The 18,956-nt window shown below is 52.1% G+C and overlaps 1 protein-coding gene across 4 annotated transcripts in view; it reads left to right on the top strand.

Moving 5' to 3' along the window:
- Positions 1 to 16,827, top strand: part of DYNC2I1 (dynein 2 intermediate chain 1) — a 45,073-nt gene extending 28,246 nt beyond the window's left edge. For 2 of the 4 annotated variants that reach the window (XM_082662443.1, XM_082662444.1), the window contains 13 exons: positions 58 to 169; positions 875 to 966; positions 2,227 to 2,356; positions 3,966 to 4,138; positions 4,874 to 5,036; positions 7,661 to 7,774; positions 7,872 to 7,933; positions 8,311 to 8,362; positions 9,419 to 9,479; positions 12,190 to 12,289; positions 12,430 to 12,561; positions 14,216 to 14,439; positions 16,196 to 16,827. In XM_082662443.1, the coding sequence (XP_082518569.1) occupies positions 58 to 169; positions 875 to 966; positions 2,227 to 2,356; positions 3,966 to 4,138; positions 4,874 to 5,036; positions 7,661 to 7,774; positions 7,872 to 7,933; positions 8,311 to 8,362; positions 9,419 to 9,479; positions 12,190 to 12,289; positions 12,430 to 12,561; positions 14,216 to 14,439; positions 16,196 to 16,370 (1,590 nt within the window). In that variant the 3' untranslated portion in view covers positions 16,371 to 16,827. Of the gene's footprint in view, positions 1 to 57; positions 170 to 874; positions 967 to 2,226; positions 2,357 to 3,965; positions 4,139 to 4,873; positions 5,037 to 7,660; positions 7,775 to 7,871; positions 7,934 to 8,310; positions 8,363 to 9,418; positions 9,480 to 10,098; positions 10,261 to 12,189; positions 12,290 to 12,429; positions 12,562 to 14,215; positions 14,440 to 16,002 lie in introns of those variants that run through there. The other 2 variants (XM_082662442.1, XR_014297232.1) reach the window with 2 other exon arrangements.
- Positions 16,828 to 18,956: the final 2,129 nt, after the last annotated feature.

Genomic DNA, 18,956 nt, shown 5'->3' with positions numbered 1-18,956 from the left:
GAGAAATGGCTCTGAGGTTGAGAGCCAAGGCTAATTCAGCCCAGCTTTGTTTTTCAGGCCTACGTTCAGTATAACGAAGATAACGTGGACAGGAATGTCCAGACTGAAGAAGTTGAGACTCAGGAAGTGTGGACCCAGCACCCAGGGGAAGGCGCGGCCGTGTCTGGGGGTAACCAGCCTCTGCTCTCGACCCTGGGAGTTGTGTTCACTCCCTTTCTTGTTCTTTCCTCCGTCTCGAGGGTGGCTATCACCACGTGGCTGTGGAAACACCAGAGCTCTTCCAGACACCACCCTTAGCACCTGCGCGGAGCTGGAGGCCTGGGCTGGGCCCTGATCAGGGTTCACAACACTTGTTCCTAAACGGAAAGGAAAGAGCCCACGCGCCAAACCAGCACTTTGCAGATGGGCTTCTAGAACACTCTCTGCTCTTAATTTGGGGTAGTCTGTTCTCATTCTTAGAGAAGTTTCATCTTTAAGTACATTTTCCAGGTATGTCATATCAAGACAGATGGAAGCCCCTGGAGTATGCAGAGTTCTGCTCACCTTGGGCTCTCCTCGGTTATTTATGTGCTAAATATTGCTTTACTGGTGGTGGATTGTTCCTTCTGAGGAATTACCTCTGTTACTCCCTTTCCTCAGGGAAGCCTCATCCTAAGAAAATAACACACCTAAACGTAACACATACATGATAAACTGATGCTTTAGGTAGGATTCTGTTTACAGACTTCTGAGAAATCAGGAGGCGATCTAGAGGATGAGATGGAACCCCCTGGCTTCCCCTCCAGGGCTCCTGGTTGGCTCGTACGCCCTTTGACATGTGCGACCGTGACTGTGAGAGTCGCGCTGGCTGGTTTCATGTGCGCTGTTTTTTCAGGGAGTGAGCGGAGCGGCCCCCTTGATGCCGCCGCCGTCGTCCCGAAGGTCAACACGCCCCGCCTGTGCAGCTTCCTCCGGGCCGCTTGCCAGGTGCGCTCTGCCCTGGGCAGGGACCCCAGCAGCTTCTGTGGCTGCAGGCACTGTCTGTATGTTTGGATTCTGTACTGTAACGTTGGTTGCTTGCATTTTAAAATGAATATAGGCTAAAAAACAGACATACAAAGTCAGCAAGGTGAGCACACATCTAGGGTATTTGAAACTAGTAAACTCATGACTTTAAAAACTGGTTATGGAAATCTTCAAAGTCCATACAAAGGTCGAGGGGCGGCAGGTGGCCGCCGCGTGCTTCAGAGGTCCCAGCTTGCAGCCCTTCACCTCTTGAGCCCCGCCACCCACCCCTCAATTATGTCAAAGCAAACCACGGTCACCATCCTGGTCCTGCGTGGGTGTTTCTGTTTGAGCCCCTGGAGGAAGAGGATCAGGGTCCGTAATGTTTCTCAGTACATCAAGTGCAAGGTCGGCGTTTGTGTTTCTTCAGTTGTCTCGTATTGTTTCCACATCAGCTCAGAATTCAAGTATAAAGCACCGATAAGTATAATACACATGAACCTGACATGTAGATTCAGAATGAGCCTGTCCTCAGCCCTGTGCTGGACGCCTGGGGCTGGTCTCCGAGCTGCGTTGCGGAGCGTCTGTGCTTTACGAGATACGACCGTGCTTTCACACGCTTGCACGTGACGTCAGCTGCTCTCAGTGAGAGTTCACACGCTCGGGTGCCGGTGACGTGGAGGAAAGGTGGGCTGGAGCAGGAAGCAGGGGCGGCCGGGGTCGGAGACCTTGGTCTCGCTGCTGGGCCTCCCGCCCTGTCCCGTCTGTTCTCAGTGGGCACCTCTCCCGAGTCCACCTCACCTTTCTCTTCCCCATCGTCGTCCTGAGCGTGACCCACGACCCATGAGGGCAGTGACGGCGATTTGCTGTCACACTGGGTCCTTACCGCAGCCCGGTGAGCAGGACGTGGTGCTGTAGGTGGCATTTCCCTGCCCCTATTTCTTCTAGAAAAGCTGGAGGGTCCCTTTCCCCACTCCCGTTATTTTAGCAAAAGGTTTACTATGAAAAATAACATCCAATGTTAAATAATGGCTCTGGAGTTTATGTTAATGGAACTTTACCTGGTCGTTTCTATTATTGTGTGGAAAGGACAAAATAATTTCATTCTGTCCGTTTATACGATATCTTGGACTTAGGCAGTTATTTTAAGAAACAGGTAAGATTAGGTAGTGCTTTGTTCTATCTTGTAAGATGAGTCCATTTGAGAGTGTTGAAGAAGGACTGCTCATGTGTCTTTGGAAGGTGATTGCGGTTCTGCTTGAAGAGGACCGGGTGGCGTCGGAGCCGACCTGGACACCCCGGGCGCAGGACTGCCTCCTGCGCTTCAGCGATAGCTCCGCGCAGCTGAATACCAGCTTGCCGTTCCTTCAAAGTAAGCGGTCCTCAAAGTCAACATTGACGTTGAGGCAGTGACCCTGACTGTTACACCCTGTGTTAGCAGGGGGATTGTTGAACAGGGAGCGGAGGCCCAGCTTCTGCAGACCGGAGCGCGTGTTACAGGGGTGACGGGCACTCACGGGTGGAGGAACGGTGGGAGCGGCATGAGGGAGCGTCCGGGTGGGAGTTGTGTGGTTAGCGTAGCCCAGCGTTGACTTAGATTTAAGTTGGTCCATGGTTACAGAGCATAAAATCCACCAAAGTGAAGCCCGTGTCGTCACACGTGGAGTGTAACCGCATGTGGTCATAAACGAAACAGACTGCGTGTGCGTGACCAAGTGTAAATTGCTTAAGTGGCTCGCCTCCTTGCTTTTAAAACAAGTGTCTGGTGAGGGCTTGGGTGGCAACCATGGTCCTGGTCTGCGTGGAGAAGGGCAAGGAGTGCAGGGGCCCCGCAGTCAGCTGTGCCGGGTGCTTCTGGGCCTGCGTGACCCGGTGCATTGGTGCCGCTTGTTCTAGAAGTTCCTCTATCCTGCCTGCTGTAGAGATCTAGATTCGTATCCCTGCCTCTGCACTGACGATTAACACAAGTGGCATTGGTAATTTAAAAAACTCATGTTGTTTGAGGGTATTTTTGTTTTTAAAAGGTAAGAGTTATCCTATTAGAAAAGCAATAAATCATTGCATCTATAGCATTCAAAATACAGCTGTCCACACCACCACCTCCCCCTGCAGCCCAAGAAACAGGAATTAAAGCAGTCCTTTCCTCCAGGAGCTGATGAGCGATGGCAGCTTCACAGATCCGGGGCTGGGGGCCGGGTGTGCTTGTTCCAGAGCCCTTAGTTAGAGACAGAGGATGCACGGGTGTTGTCCGGAACTTGCCCCTTAGTTCCGAGTGTGGGCAGAGTGGAGGTTTTTCTTGTGTTTTGTTTTAGTAAAGTGAGTTTTGAGGTAACGGGAGAGGAGGTTGGGACGGCAGGTGTCCTTGACCTGGGCCTGGTTCACGTTACCTGGAGCTGAGCTCCGAGGGAGTGACCCGGGACCCTCCCAGAGTCCGCTCGATGCCACCATCGCCAGGAAACGCGCGGCGCTGGTGGCCCCCTCATTCTTCTCTGGGTGCCACAGATACTCAGGAGTGTCTGCAGTGTCCCAGGCCACAGTGGACAGACAGACAGAAATCCTGCCTCTGTAAGTGGCCCGAACGAGGGGAACAGACAGGTGTCTGAGGGACAGGTATCAGGAGGAAGATGGGTGTCAGGCAGGGTCCCGTTGCTGGGGGAGGAGGCACTGATGGGGCAGCTGTGACGCCCCACCCAGGTCGCCTGCGCTCCTGCGGGCCCGTGGGAGTAGCTGATGGACAGCGGAGGCCCAGGCCGCTTTGAGCCGAGTGTGGAGGAGGGTGGCTTCTAGCAGACGAGGCCAACTTGGACGTTTTCAGGTCGAGCTTGGCCATTTGTAGAAAGCCCGATTCAGGTGCGGGCATCTTTGAAAGACCGTGTTTCTTTCTTCATTGAGCTGCAGCGTGAATAACCTGAAGTGCGTTCGTTCACCGTGGGCCCTGGCGGGTCGCTCAACGCAGACACGTTTTCTCGTCTTACCCTCAGGCCGGAGAGTGTCCTACCTGCACGCCTCTCAGGTTCAGAGGCGGGTGGTGGTGTCCGTGCACGGGCGACCTGGGAACGCCTTCACGCCCCTGCTGGACGGCAGATACGTGCTCTGCGTGTGGGACATCTGGCAGCCGTCGGGGCCCCAGAAGGTCCTGATATGCGAGTCGAAGGTACAGCCCGGGAGAGCCGTGGTGTTACTAGCAGAGGGCAGGCACCAGGAGGGCTTCCAAGGCCACTGCTTTCTGTCCCTGCCGCCCCAGCTGTGTGCAGGGTGACGAGGTGCAGAAACTCCTAGTTGGCAGGACCAGCTGGACGGAGGGGCCAGGTTACCGCAGCCTCTCAGTCCCTGGCGCTCAGCACTGTCGTGCCTGTGACTTAATGGACACGTGGGCTCTGGCGCCGCTGGGATCCAGAAGTGTGCTTCCCGGCTTGCTCCAGTTGGTCCGGATATTGTAGAGCTTTCTTAATGTGCCTGAGATTTTCCAGGTCCTTGGCCTCGTGTGTTTCCTGCCCCTGGTTAGTGGGGCTGTGGTGTGACGACCACGCGGGTACAGTGGAAGAGTTGCCCTTTTACGCGTGTGTTTCTAGTCATGTGGTCCTTGACCTCAGAGTCGTCGATTTCCTCCAGAGCTGTGGAGAAGGATAACCTTTATGGGTATCAGTTTTGGGGGCTTGAAAACAACAACTTACTGTGATGCAGGATGAAAATGAAATGGCAGAAGAGGGATCAGCCCTTCTGGGCCACCTGATGGGGCTGGACGGAGGCACCGTGGCCACGCCCCGCAGCCGCCATCCCTCCCGTCACCCGGGGAGACGACAGGCAGACGCGCTCGGCTTCCAGGTGGGAGGTCCACGGGCACTGGTGCCTCCACGTGTCAGCTCCGGCTTTCTGTGCATCCTTCTAGGTCACGTGCTGCTGCTTTAGCCCCTTTAAAGCCTTCTTGCTGTTTGCTGGGACCGTGCACGGCTCGGTGGTCGTGTGGGATCTGAGGGAAGATGCCAGGATCCATCGTTACGTGAAGCTGAGCGGGTGCTTCTGGACGTTCAGGACCGCAACCTTTTCCACCGGTCAGTGACACTGCCCGCCAGCCCAGGGTCTTCCGGAGCAGCCGTGAGATCCCTTTGCATCGTTCATGCAGGTCATCCAGAGGACGGCTCTGACCTAAGAGCAAAAGAGACCTGTGATAAACAGGAGAAACAGCCTCCTTCCGGCAGCTACTCGGGCAGCGGCAGTGGTGATGGGAGCGCTCTGTCCTGTTAGCTCTGGGGACTTCAGGTCCTCAGTGAGATGACGCCCGGTTTTAAATCAGTCTGAAGTGCGTTGGTGTGTGCGCTCCTGTGGCTCAGACAGCCCCACTGGAGGCTGAAGGAGAGAAGTAGTGGCCTCTCAGGGGTCAAAAGGAACCAGAACCACTGGAGCTGCCAGGACCCCTAGTCAGACTCCTGTGAATACTTCATGCCAATGCGGCTGCTGCCACAACCAACCACAACCACAACCACAACCACAATTACAATTCCAACCACAGCCAACTACAATAACCACAACCACAACCACAATTACAATTCCAGCCACAGCCAATCACAACCACAACCACAACCACAAACAAGGACAAGCACGACCACCACCCCACCCTGCCCGCCCCTGCGTAGGCACTTGTGTTCCGGGGTTTTCTCTCAGTGCTTTGTGGACGTGACCTGTTCAGCACCCGTCTCTGCCCACCTGCCAGTGCTCAGGGGTGGGAGGCTCGTCCACGAGCACAGTGACCTCGGGGCAGGGCCTGCACTCAGACCTGACCGTCTCTCAGCGTCCTTCTCCCTGTTCCTGCCCAGGGACACCCCCACCCCCCCGCCCAACACACAGCTGGCTCTGCGTCTCCCCGTCTTCATGGTTCCCAGGGTCGGCTTTTTCTCTGTAGTTTTACCTTCTCAGAAGGCAAATGATGGGACCCTGCAGGGCCCAGACCTTCAAGCCTGGCCTCCGTCCCTTCGGGAGATGTGCCTGCAGTCACGGCTGTGCGGGGCTCAGAACGTCACCCCTCCTTCTCTGGGCAGGGTCCTCTGCTGGGCACCACGTGGGTTTTTGCGCCGGCTGGTGGGCGGGCTCCTGGTTAATTCCCGTGGCTGGCGGTCAGGACTGGAGCCTGCACCCCAGGCGCCACGGGCTGAACGTCCTCACCCGTGGGGCCGGCAGACTTCCTGCCCTTCTGGTGGGTGCGAGTGTGTCTCGAGGTTTTGTTTTGTGTTTCCCTGAGGACGTGGGATGCGGAGCGTCTCCAGGTGCTTATTTGCCGTCTGTCTTCAGTGGGGTGTGTTTAGGTCTTTCACGCGTTTGTAAATTGATTCGTTGCTTCTTACTGTTGCGTTGTTCCGAGGCCTTGTATGCTCTGGACGCAGTCCTGTGTCAGGCGTGTTGGGTGTGCCTTCTCTTCGCCAAGGAGCCTGATCGCCCCTGCCTGGAGCGCCACACGTATACTGCGTATCTCTGTACGTTCTCTGAGTACATCTGTGTTTTATACATAAAAGGGCAAAAGGTTTCTTTTGTCTCCCAACAACCAATTTTTGCCGCTTTGGGGGTGAAATTGCCACTATTGAGAATGTATGAGTTTATAGGTACCTTATGGGTTTGATGCTGTTAGAAAAGATATCTTTTAAGAATGTGTGTTCTCTAACTGCTGCTGATATTACTAATTAAACTTTGAATTCACCACCGTGTTCAAAACACTAAAACTCTTAAGTTTTTAAACTTAATTACTCCATTAACATGCTGCCTTCGTTTTCTTTTGCCATCTAAACATTGTCATTAAAAGCTGCGAAGTTTCAGTAACCTCAGGTCCAGAGGACACCCCTTCCTCAGCTGGCCTCCCTCAAGTTCATTGAGTCTGAAACCCTGTCACTTATTCTTCATCCTGAGACCGTTTTGTCTTGTTCTTCAGTTTCTTCCCTGAGTTCAGCCCCAACTCTCATTTTCTTTTTTGACGTTTTTTAATCCATTTTTGTTCTGGGTTTCTGATTCCAGGTGTTTTTGTTTGTTTACGTGCTTTAAATACATTTCCAAATGTATTTTTGAAGAGATGTGATGTAGTTTGGAGTGCTGGATTTTGGTCTTCTGTTTCATGCTTACTTTTTGGAGGGGAATTTTCTTGGGTTGAAATGCTTTCATTTGCATTTTCTCTCGAGTTCCTTCGGTAGCTTTGTGTGGAGTTTGTCTGTTCTTTTCTACTCCTGGACATTTTGTAGGTGGATATGCCAGGTCAGAGGAGCTCTGTTCCATTGGACCGTGAGGTGTCGTTTCTTTAAAGGTGCTGCTCTTGGTGGGGGTGGTGAGCCTGCAGCTCCCGAGTCTCCCTACTCCCCGTTCCCTGTGCTGCTCTGGCTGTGAGACCCCCGTTCCCCCGCAGCCGGGGAGGCCCCAGCTTCTGCTCTGTCTCTGCGACTCCCTCTTGCCGTGGAGAGCCCCCAACCCGCTCTGTCCATCCTTGTACCTGCCGTCGTGCAGACACAGGGCCCGCCTCTCACAGTGTGACGAGGTCTGCGGCCTCTGCTCCTCGGTGATGCTGAGAGCCATGGCACGTGTCCTTTCGCTGTGGTCCGCGTGGCCTTGTGCTTTGGGAAGATGTGCCTGTCCCTGCACAATGTTAACTGTATTCCACGACTCACTACGTGCATGTGGTGCCTGTGCTTTTCATCCCCAGATGGTGTCCTGACGTCTGTAAACCACCGCAGTCCCCTCCAGGCAATAGAACCCATCGCAGGGTCTGTCTGCAAAAGACAGAGCTGTGTGCTTTCACCGTTTTCTACTCAAGAAGGTATGTGACCCTTCACTTCCATAAAATCCTGAGCTCAAGTTGTGAGATGTGGTTTCCTGGTTATGAGCCGGTGCTTCCCCGGTTCTGTCTTCACTAGAGCCAGCAGGCCTGTCCTTCCACGTTGCTTCCTTGGACGAGAGTGGGGTTCTCAACGTGTGGGTGAGTCGGACGTGCGAGCGCTCACCCCAGGGTTTGCGTGGTGGTCGGTGCTCTGTGGTCGGGGTGGCAGGGGGAGATGTGTGCGGAGCAGGGGCGACCATGCAGTCAGCTACGGCAGGGAAACCAGGACGAGACGGGCTTGCTGGGAATGCCTGTGGGAGTGAAAGGGGAGCAGTGTCAGGGCCGGAGGATGCACAGGGCATTGACCGGTCACAGAGTGTAGAGGAACAGGTCGAGGAAGGGAATTTATAACTTCTAAACGCTAGTCTTTTTTCTGGAGCAATTAAATTTTTAGCGCCGTAATCAGAGCTCGCTTTGCTTAGACTGTTTCACGATTATTACACGTGCGGATACTCATCTTCAGTGTTCTGTTTCAGGTGGTGGTTGAATTAGCGAAAGCAGACACTGCAGGTGCAGTAAGTGACTTAGGTAACTATTAAATAAAAACAGTTTAATCAGCGGTTGCTAAAATCAATAAAGATTAAAGATACCGAGAACCGCTTTGAAGAATCAGTGATTAGCTGCATGGAAAATGAAGATTAAGTTGTGTATTTTATAACCTGTCGGCTGTTGACCAGGCATGCCCTTGTCACGGGAGGCCCGTGTGTGTCATCTGCTCTGTGCTCCCTGAGGGCGTCCCCGAGACTCGGTGTCTAAGGCCTGGGTGTGTGTGACCCCCAAGACCTCTGAGACTGGAGCCACCGGGGGTGGGGGGGCTCTGCGGCCGGCAGTTTGCTGTCCCGATGCCCTGGGCTGGGGCACCGAGGGGCCGCCCGCCTGCACTTCCTCAGCAGCTCCAGCCGCTTATTTAATGACCGGCCCCTTCACCTTGTTTGGGCCGGGGCCACCCCCGTAGAGCCAGCCAGAAAACAGGAGCAGAGTCACTCTGACTTCTTGAAATGAGGAGGGGCCGGTGCTGTGGACCCCCCTCTCCTGGAGAAAGGATGCGGTGGAAACCGTCCTGAGGGGCCTCTCTTCTCAGCCTCGTCTTCGTGCAGCATCCGCTCTGCTCCCTGTGAGCAGGGCTGCCGTGGGTGTGGGACACCAGGCGGGGCGGACGGGGCTAGAGGGGCCGGAGGGGGCCTCCGCACCTGCATGGCGAGCTGAAACCAGCGCGGGAGGATGTTTACAGGACAGGGTTTCTGTGGGGAATTGGCAGTTTGTTAAATACTGATTTTTTTTCTTTTCTTGCTTAAGTGTACTTCCCTTTTTAAATCAAATCTAAAAATGTAAAGGCTTTTTGATATTGATTCCACCAACGCTCTTCCCCTAAGGCCCTGAAATGCAAATTCTTAATTCATATCCTGAGGCAATTGCAGGAACCTCCCCTGCGTGAGGGACAGAACACTCTTCATCAATCTGCATTTTTATATTATTTCCTAACACAGATATTGAAGCAATGAAAAATAATCCCAGGCAAATGTAATTGGATTTTGGTTAACTTGTCTTACGAGGTGCATTTATTTCTGGTTTCTCTGTTTGTAGGTTTACTACCTGGAGGGAGGATAAAGTTGGTGCACAGTGCCGCGATTCAGCTGAGCGACAGGTAGGTCTGTGCCGCATCCCTGCTCACAAAGCCCTGTTTCCCACAGGAGGAAATAGTGTTAGGTAGTAAGGCATGGCCAGGCTGGCACTGAAGAACCCTAACTTCCCCCACTGTATTTTTGCCAAACAGTTTATTTGCTACTTAGTTTATTATTAATGAATCAAAGTAATAAATGCAATTGCCAGGTATATAGAGCTAACATTTTTCTTTGATTAAAATATTTTCTATCTTATGAATTGGTACGATTTGACTCTTTTTCATCCAGTTTTAATACAACCCTGAAGTTAAATAGACAAGTTTCAGGAACTGGAAGCATTGGTATGAAAGTTTTATTCAGAAATTCGGTTTCTGTTTTTACTCAAATAACTTAATATGATGTAAAAATCTTAGATGTATGAATATTGTTTGTGGTATTTATATATTTCATGTTAATTTATTTCCCGAAGATGTCTTTTCTCATCTTTTCACCGCAGTCAGGGCCTAGCTATCAGCCTGTGATTTACCCTGGAAAACGCTTTGATATTAGCCTGACTTTTCCTCATCAGACAGAACACCTCTGGGTTGTATCAGTGAATTCATACATGCTTCACGATTGTAAATCACCTGCCGTTGATTTCAGTGTAATTATGACAAGGAGTGAGTTACCTGAAAAAACCCATCTCATACACTGCAGACCCCACCACGGGTGGCCCCCGACGGCCCACTGAATTTCTGTGAGACCGTTCTCACCTCCATTACGGCCGCATCACTTCATACCATGCATTGCATTTAGCTTGTAACTGTAAGTTTCTCCTGTACGTAACCATACGCTCTTTAAAGGAAAGTGTCACCCGTAGCTGATGTTGGGTCTTCCCCGCTAAACGCGTGGCACTGCCTCCCCCAGGTCCGGGTGTAACAAACATCTGTCCAGACCGTGTCCGCACACTTGCCGAGTGGCGTGTGTTCTACCGGCTGCCTCGTGGTGCCTCTTCCCTCAGGGAGGGCCCTTAAGTGCGGACAAGTGTCCAGTAGCCACTGCAGCCTTGGGGTCGGTGTCCGGCAGGGGTGGCGGCGAGGGGGCTGGGCTGAGAGGCAGGCCCCCCGGCAGCTGCCTGGCCCAGGGGCTCAGCAGGAGCTGCTCTCCAGAGCCCCCCTGCCAGGCCTGAGCCTCCCTCCCTCGGCCCCGAACACGGGCATTCCGGGGAGGAGGGGGACCTTGGGTGAAGTGCCCCTGGCCCCTGGGGCAGCAAGGCCTCCCCTGAGAGTGCCCTGGTGGCACGTCTCCTCATCCCCGTGGCTCAGCACACGCGTGAGGTGCTGGGGGGAGCCATGCTGAGTGGGGGCTCGGAGGAGGGACGGCCATGGGACGGGGGCTGAGACGAGAGTCAGGGAGCCTGCCCCGGGCAGAGGGAGCCCAGAGGCATGAAGACGCCGACGGTTTCAGACCTGCCAGTAGGTTTGCTGTCTGGAGAAGGGTAGAGTCGGTGGCCTGACCCTCAGGAGGGTCCGCTGCGCCGAGGGTTCAGACAGTTCTCTCGAGGGTGACGGGGACTCTTCTCGGAACTCTACATAAGGAGGGGTGTGTCTTGTTTGCAGTTTAGAACCATGAACTTGGCAGCAGTGTAAGCTTGGAACAGAGGAGGGGACTCGGGGAGAGCTTCAGGAGCTGCTGTGGGGGTGGTTGGAGATCCGAGATGAGAGCCTGAACCAGGCGGCACTCGTGGGGACGGAGGGCTGGGCTCAGTCAAGGGTGGGATTGAGCACACCTGGTGGCCGGCTGGCTCCAGGAACCGAGGAGAGCTTGCCTCTCGCCCAGGTGTCCAGCTCAGCTGAGGGGCACCGTGCAGCTGAGGACCAGGGGGGAGGAGGGGGCCTGGGGGTGGGAAGGGCGGGACGGGCGGGACCTGGTCGGCCCAGCGTGGAGGTGACCAGGGCAGCGGGCCCCGAGGCGGGGATCTCGGCTGGAGGTAAGAAGAGAGGGGAGAGACTGAGGGGCCAGATCCCCGACCCGGGACTGGGGCAGCGTGGCAGGAGCAGCCCTGGGCCCTGGTTGTTACAGTACAAACGCTGTGCAAGGTAGAAAACCAACAGCACACTAAATACAGTCTTTTAAAAAAGGGGGAAAGTGCCAGAATAAGGGTGGAGCTTCAAGTCAGCCTGCAGGCTTTTGGGCGGTGGTGGGGCTGGGAGCTGGCTCCCGTGGGGACCAGGGATGTGTCAGGCCTGCTGGGCAGCGAGCTGCAGCTGACCGCTGCCTGGGACCCTGGGACGCACTGCCTCTCCAGCGGGAGAATCCCAGAAGCCGAGTCGGGGTGCGGTCAGGGGTCCGCAGCTGAGGAGCGAGTGTGGGGCAGACTAGTGCCTGGGGGCTGTCAGCACTGGGACAGCTGCCTGTGGGGGGCATGTCCATGGCCAGGCTCATGGGGAGGGTCACGACGCTGCCATGTGAGGGACACCCACCAGGGTATGTCTCTCATTGTGCGATCAGAAAGACATTTCTAGAAATGGAACTGGTGTCTCTGAAATTTAAGTCTGCGAATGAAAGAGTGGCTTAGACAGTAGAAGAAAGAGCAAGAGGACGGGCTGAAGGAACTGTGCAGAGCATATGGTAACCGAAGGGAAAAGGAACTAGAAGCGCGTCCAGTGGCAGATGGCAGGTGACGGTGTTAAGTGTCACCTCCGCCCTGACAGTTTCAAGACTGCCCATCTGTTCATCTTTGCTGTTTTCCAGCCTTTCCCATAAAGGTTATGAGTTTTGGGGCTGCACACAGACACTGAGCGTTAAATTTCTGCCTTCAGACTCTAATCGCTTTGTTGTTGGCACAGACACGGTGAGTAACGGTCTAGATTTCATTCCGTAAGTATTTTTGTTGGAAATAAACTTACTGTTTGCTTTAATCAGAATGTTGATTAAATTGTTTCAAGAATACGAGCTTTACCCCGCCTGGTTCCCCCCTTACTCTCCCTTCAGGGCCTCATCAGCCATGGCACCAGACAAGACATGAGAGTGTCTCCCAGGTTGTTCAGGCCCCAGCAGCAGGGCATGAGGCCAGTGAAGGTGAACGTGATTGACTTTTCACCGTTTGGAGAACCGATATTCCTGGTAAGAACGCCTGTTTTTTAAGCACCGATTCTTTCGCAGCGTCTGCTGGGATCCACAGCGCTCGGGTCTGGTCCCCTGAAGTCCCGTCCGTGTGGTCAGCACAGCTTGTTCCATGAGGCTGTTGTCTGGATCTTCTTCAGACGTTTTATTCTGACCTCATTTTCGGCTTGTAGAAGAGTTACAAGGACGGCACAGAGCGTTCCCCCTCGCCCCCCACCAGTCTGAGTGTGCAGTGACACACTTGCCGTGGCCAGGACGCTCCACCCCAGGGGCTGGGTGTTGGTCTCCTGTAGCCCAGGTCAGTCCTGCTCTCTGCGGGTCTGAGTGCAAGCCCGCGACTGTCCTGACAGTGTCCTTTGTGAGCAGCGTCGTGGCCCGGGTCACGCGTCCCGTTCAGTCACTGTGGCTCCTCACCGCCTTCACTGGGACTGGCCTCAGCATCACACAGAGGGCCCTGTGGAGTCTGGGGACGTCTCCTCACGATTAGATGCAGGCCTTTCCTGACCATGGGGGCCCCCCCTTCCCTGTCTGGTCAGCCAGGGCCTGGCGGAAGACGCACAGACCCTGAGCTGCTGCTGCGTCTCAGCCCCCGTGTCGGTCACAGGCGGGTTCTGTCGCCCTGTCGTTAATTCCATGGGAGCTGTCGCTGGTCGGAAGACTGCCTTTCCTCCTTCGTGTGTATTTCTTGTCTAAACGTGGACACACGAGGCTTTTCACTGTCTTCAGTGCGTCTCAGATTCGCTGCCTGCATTTATTCCACTGCTCAGATGGTCCCCCCGGGGGAAGGGGTCCCTGGACGTGGTTCTGACATCGTTCCGGGAGCCCCTCTTTGCTTTCTGGCACAGGAACCCTCGGGATCAGCCATTACTCCAAGGAGTCCTGGCTCCTGTAGGAGAAAAATACCTAGAAACCAAGACCTGGGCAGTCAGAAGTGCTTGTGTACAGGACACGACATCGAGATCTCCTCTGGTCTCCATCTACTCACCACCCACCCGGCGTCGCACGCACACCCTAGTCCCCGGCTGGCCCAGGGTCCCCTCCACCCTCCCGACAGTGGGCACCTGGCCCTGTTATGCATAAATCGGTTCATTTACTTTAGGAGCTTTTGTGATTGCTGTATCTTGCCTCTGCTTTTTTTGAAAGATTAAATATGTGAAGAATTAAATATATTGAGTAAAAAGGAATTGTTTCCTTTTCCTAGGCTAAAAATTTAGTCTTTAACTAGGCCAGCTGAGTTTTGTTTTATGGAAATTTCAATCCAAAAGGAATGTAAAGCCATATTATATGTGCAAACGTACGTGATTTTTTAAAAAAAGATGTCCGTCTTGCCAATCTTAATGTCCTATGCTTCAATCAGCAATATTCAGCTTTGATAAAAATAAACACCTATTTATATGTTCACTGAACTCGCCGATTATTAGCCCTTTTGGGGAGGGGCAGGGGGTACAAAGTGTATCAGAATCTCCAAACGCTCACCTTCGTGATTTGTGAGGACAAGATTTAATGTTACGATTTTATGTTTGGAAAACAAAATATAAACCAAATATTTTTGCTGTACAACAAAAAAAGCTGATGTCCTGAAAATTTTCCTTGGCTACTGAGCTTGAGTAAAAAAGAGAAAAGAACTGTGATAAAGTTTCCCCGCCTCCCCCAGGCCGGCTGTTCTGACGGGAGCATCAGGCTGCACCAGCTGACGGCCGAGCACGCGCTCCTGCAGTGGGACGAGAGCACCCACGGCCGCGCCGTCATTGGCCTGCAGTGGTCCTCGACGAGACCGGCTGTGTTCCTGGTCCAGGACGACACATCTTGTGTGTATATTTGGGACCTCCTAGAGAGCGATTTGGGTCCTGTCGCCAAACAGCCCGTCTATCCAGACAGGTAAGTCTGATGAAACTCAGGATGAGCCCTCCTAGGTGTTTTTTTGCAGAAGCATCACTGATGGTCTTTCTTACTTGATTTATGTATAAGGCCACCACACTTTAAACTATGGTTATTTATATTTAAATTTAAATATTAGTTTTATATTTATATATTTGAGTAAGATCTTAAAAAACCACTTTAAAGTGTGTTTGTTTCATATTTAGTCCAAAATAGTCTAAGGATCAAAGAATTATATTATCTGTCGTTTATTTATTTATTTATATTGAGGTATAATTGATGTAAAACATATTGGTTTCAGGTGCACAACATAATGATGCGAAGTTTGTATATATTGTTTTATGATACGTCTGTCACCTTACATAGTTCCAGAAGTTTTATCTTGTGATGAGAACTTTTAATATTTACTCTCATCAACTTTCAAATATGCAATACAGTGTTATTAACCATAGTTGCCATGTGTACACTGCGTCCCATGGCTTGTTCATTTTGTAACTGGAAGCTTGTACCCCTTTGCCCGTTTGGTCCATGCCCCACCCCCTTCCTTTGGCAACCACCAGGCTGTTCTCCGTGAGCCTGTTTTGTGTGTGTATGTATGCAGGGTGGAGGTGGGGTTTCACACAGAAGTGAGATCACACGGTGTTTGTCCTTCTCTGTCTAACTTATTTCACTTAGCGTAATGCCCTCAAGGTCCATCCATGTTGTCACAAATGGATTTCCTTTTTTATGGCTGAAAAATATTCCACATGTATGTGGAGATAGATATATATACACACACACACACACATACACACACACACACACATATATATATATATATATATATATATATATATACAAAACATATTCTTTATCCATTCATCCCTTGATGGACACTTAGGTTGTTTCTATGTCTTGGCCCTTGTGAATAATGCTGCACTGGACATGGGAGTGCAGATATCTCTTCGAGATAGCGGCTTCATTTTCTTTGGATAAATACCCAGGAGTGGAATTGCTGGATTGTCCTGGCTCTTGTGAATAATGCTGCACTGGACATGGGAGTGCAGATATCTCTTTGAGATAGCGGCTTCATTTTCTTTGGATAAATACCCAGGAGTGGAATTGCTGGATTGTATGTTGGCTCTATTTTTAATTCTTGAGAAACCTCCACACTGTTCTCCACTGTGTCTGCACCAATTTACATTCCCACCAGCAGTGCAGGAGGGCTCCCTTTTCTCCACACCCTCTCCAGCATTTGTTATTTCTTATCTTTTTGATGATGGCCATTCTGACAGGTGTGAGGTGATAGCTCATTGTGGTTTTGATTTGCATTTCCCTGGTGATTAATGATGTTGAGCATCTTTTCACTCGTCTGTTGGCCATCTGTGTGTCTTCTTTGGAAAAATTTCTATTTAGATCTTCTGCCCATTTTGTAATTGGATTGCTTGGTTTTTTGGCTATTGAGTTGTATGAGATCTTTATGTTTTGGTTATTAACCCCCTAACAGATGTATGATTGGCAAATACTTTCTTCCATTCTGTGGGTTGCCCTTTCATTTTGTTTCTGGTTTCTTTTGCTGTGCAGAAGCTGCTTCGTAGTCCCACCTGTTCGCTTCTGTTGCCTTTGCTTTTGGAGCCAGATCCAAAGTCATCCCCAGGCTGATGCCAAGGAGCTCCTCCCCCCTGTGTTTCCAGCGTTTCTCCTCTTCCTGCTCCCCCCTGGGAAGGTGGGTAATACGGAGACTCGGGATCACGCGGCGTGTGCTTCTCGATTTCAGGCTGGTGGCCATGACTGTCGTGGGTGAAGCAGAGAAGACCCGCAGTGGCTTCCTGGCCCTGGTGCTGGCCAGAGCCTCAGGCGACGTGGACGTCCAGTACTTGCGGCGGGAGTGGGTGGCCCCGGTGGGCGACGAGCTGCAGAGGCTGCGGCTGCTGCTGCGGGAAGCCCTGTAGGTCGTGGGACGCCGCGAGGAAGCCGTGTGGTGACCCCGATGTTACAGCTGATGGGTGTACATTCGTGTAGATAGAAGGCATGTGTCTGTCCAGAGTTCATTTTTCAAGAATGTCACTTCAATATGCCATAAATAAATTACTATTTTTGAATGGAAACAGCAGACATTTTAGTGTATACTGAACTTCAAAGGCAACAGAGAGCCAGGTAGGATGCTCTTTTCCAAGAATATTTCTACTGATTTTCAGAGCAGCTTTAAAATATTGTAACATTTATTACTAGATTTTTAAACAATCCAAATAAAAATGTATTTAATGAACAGTTTTCTTAGTCATACGTAAAATGACATATTCACAGGTTTAAATTAAAGGACTGACTCTGCTGAAATGACCTCCCACCTGTGCTTCCTTAATACTTTGTTGGACTTCTGCTGGTAATGTTGGGATGTCTGTTCAGACACATTTGTACTATGCTTTATTATTAAAAATTAGTTTTGTCTAAAGATGATGCAAATATATAAATTCTCTTAATTGTACAGTTATAGGGATTTAAGGGCAGGAGAATTCTGGGGTGACGGCCTTTGCCTACACCCAGTGTCACTGACACAGTGACAGGTGAGCATTCAGTGCCGGGGGCAGGTTTGTTCTCTCTGGGCCACGTGTGGCTGCTGCTTTGCCAGCGATGGGACGGTTTCACCCCAGAACTGGGACCAGGCAGAGAACAGTCAGGCTCTTAGGGCCTGCGGCACCCTCGGCAGGCCAGCACCCAGCGCTGTTCACCGACTTTCTCATGAATCCCTAAACTTCCCATCGTCCTCTTAGGCTGCTGCGCCCTGCCTACACCTCAGAACTGCGGCGCTGCCCAGATCCCGCCAAGGACCAGGACCCGGGCGACGCGACCTGCGGGCACGGAGGCGTCGGGCCTTCACGGCCCACCGTGGGGTCCATGTGGGCCCCCTGCGCTCGCCTCCTGCGCCACTGGAGCTCGACACCCGGCACGCCTCGTACCCAGCGCCGCGGGGTGAAGAGGGGTCGGGCGGTGTCGGGGGTCCGGGCGCTCACCTGGACGGTGTCCAGTGGGTGCCTCCCGTGGGTGACCTTCGTGGGAGCCCCTCACGGCAGCCCCCCACCCCAGCGGCTCCCCAGGGGTTTCTCGCGGGTCCAGGCCAGGGTCTCCTCCACCCAGGTTTGGGCTCCGTCCTCGGGACACGCGGACCCGCCCGCCGAGGCCTTTGCTCCTTCCGCGCGACCGGTCCCGGGAAACAGCAAACGAGAGTGTCGTGTCGTGTCAATTCCCAGGGAACCAACAGAGTCTGAAACGGGTGGAAGTGAACAGTGCAAAGCAGAGGCCAGAGAGGGCGACCCCCGTGCAGGCGACGCTCCCCAGCCCCGCATCCAGCTCCCCGCCCCCCTCTCCCCCAAGAGACCGGGACCTGGTCGCGCGGACCGCCAGACGGGACCCGCCCCGGAGCCCCGGAGTCCGCTCCACTGCCCGGGTCAGCAGCAGCCTCCCGCAAGGCCAGCTCCACTGGGCTGAGCCGAACTGACCGGAACCTCTAAATCCATCGGGAATATTTAATTTATGTACAGTGGTTAGAATAGAAGAATTCTCTTAAATATGATGGTACCATCTTAAAATTATAAAATGGGATATTACCGGTTTTTTTATTTTAATTGGAGTAAAATTGCTTTACAATGTTGTGTTAGTTTCGGCTGTACAATGAAGTGAATCAGCTATATGTATACCTATATCCCCTCCCTCTTGCACCTCCCTCCCCCCGTTTCCCCCCCATGTAGGTCATCACAGAGCACTGAGCTGAGCTCCCTGTGCTATACAGCAGGTTCCCACTAGCTATCTATTTTACACATGGTAGTGTACATATGTCAATCCTGATGTCCCAATTCGTCCCACCCTCCCCTTACCCCGCTGTGTCCACATGTCCATTCTCTACGTCTACATCTCTATCCTGCCCCACAAATAGGTTCATCTGTACTATTTTTCTAGATTCCACATATATGCATTAATATACAGTATTTGTTTTTCTCTTTCTGGCTTACTTCACTCTGTATGACAGACTCTACGTCCATCCACGTCTCTACAAATGACCCAATTTCATTCCTTTTTATGGCTGAGTAATATTCCATTGTATATATGTACCACATCTTCTTTATCCATTTATCTATTGTTGGACACTTAGGTTGTTTCCATGTCCTGGCTATTGGAAACAGTGCTGAAATGAAGATTGGGGTACATGTGTCCTTTTGAAATATGGTTTTCTCAGGGTATATGCCCAGTAGTGGGATTGCTGGGTCATATGGTAGTTCTAGTTTTAGTTTTTTAAGGAACCTCCATACTGTTCTCCATAGTGACTGTATCAATTTACATTCCCACCAACAGTGCAAAAGGGTTTCCTTTTCTCCACACCCTCTCCAGCATTCATTGTTTGTAGATTTTTTGATGATGGCCGTTCTGACCGATGTGAGGTGATACCTCATTGTAGTTTCGATTTGCATTTCTCTAATGATTAATGATGTTGAGCATCTTTTCATGTGCCTCTTGGCCATCTGTATGTCTTCTTTGGTGAAATG

Source organism: Grampus griseus (assembly GCF_964374135.1).
Source record: "Grampus griseus genome assembly, chromosome: 9".
Classification (NCBI taxonomy): Eukaryota; Metazoa; Chordata; class Mammalia; order Artiodactyla; family Delphinidae; genus Grampus; species Grampus griseus.
Note: the sequence above shows the minus strand (reverse complement) of the source record. Positions and strands in the feature narration are given on the sequence as shown.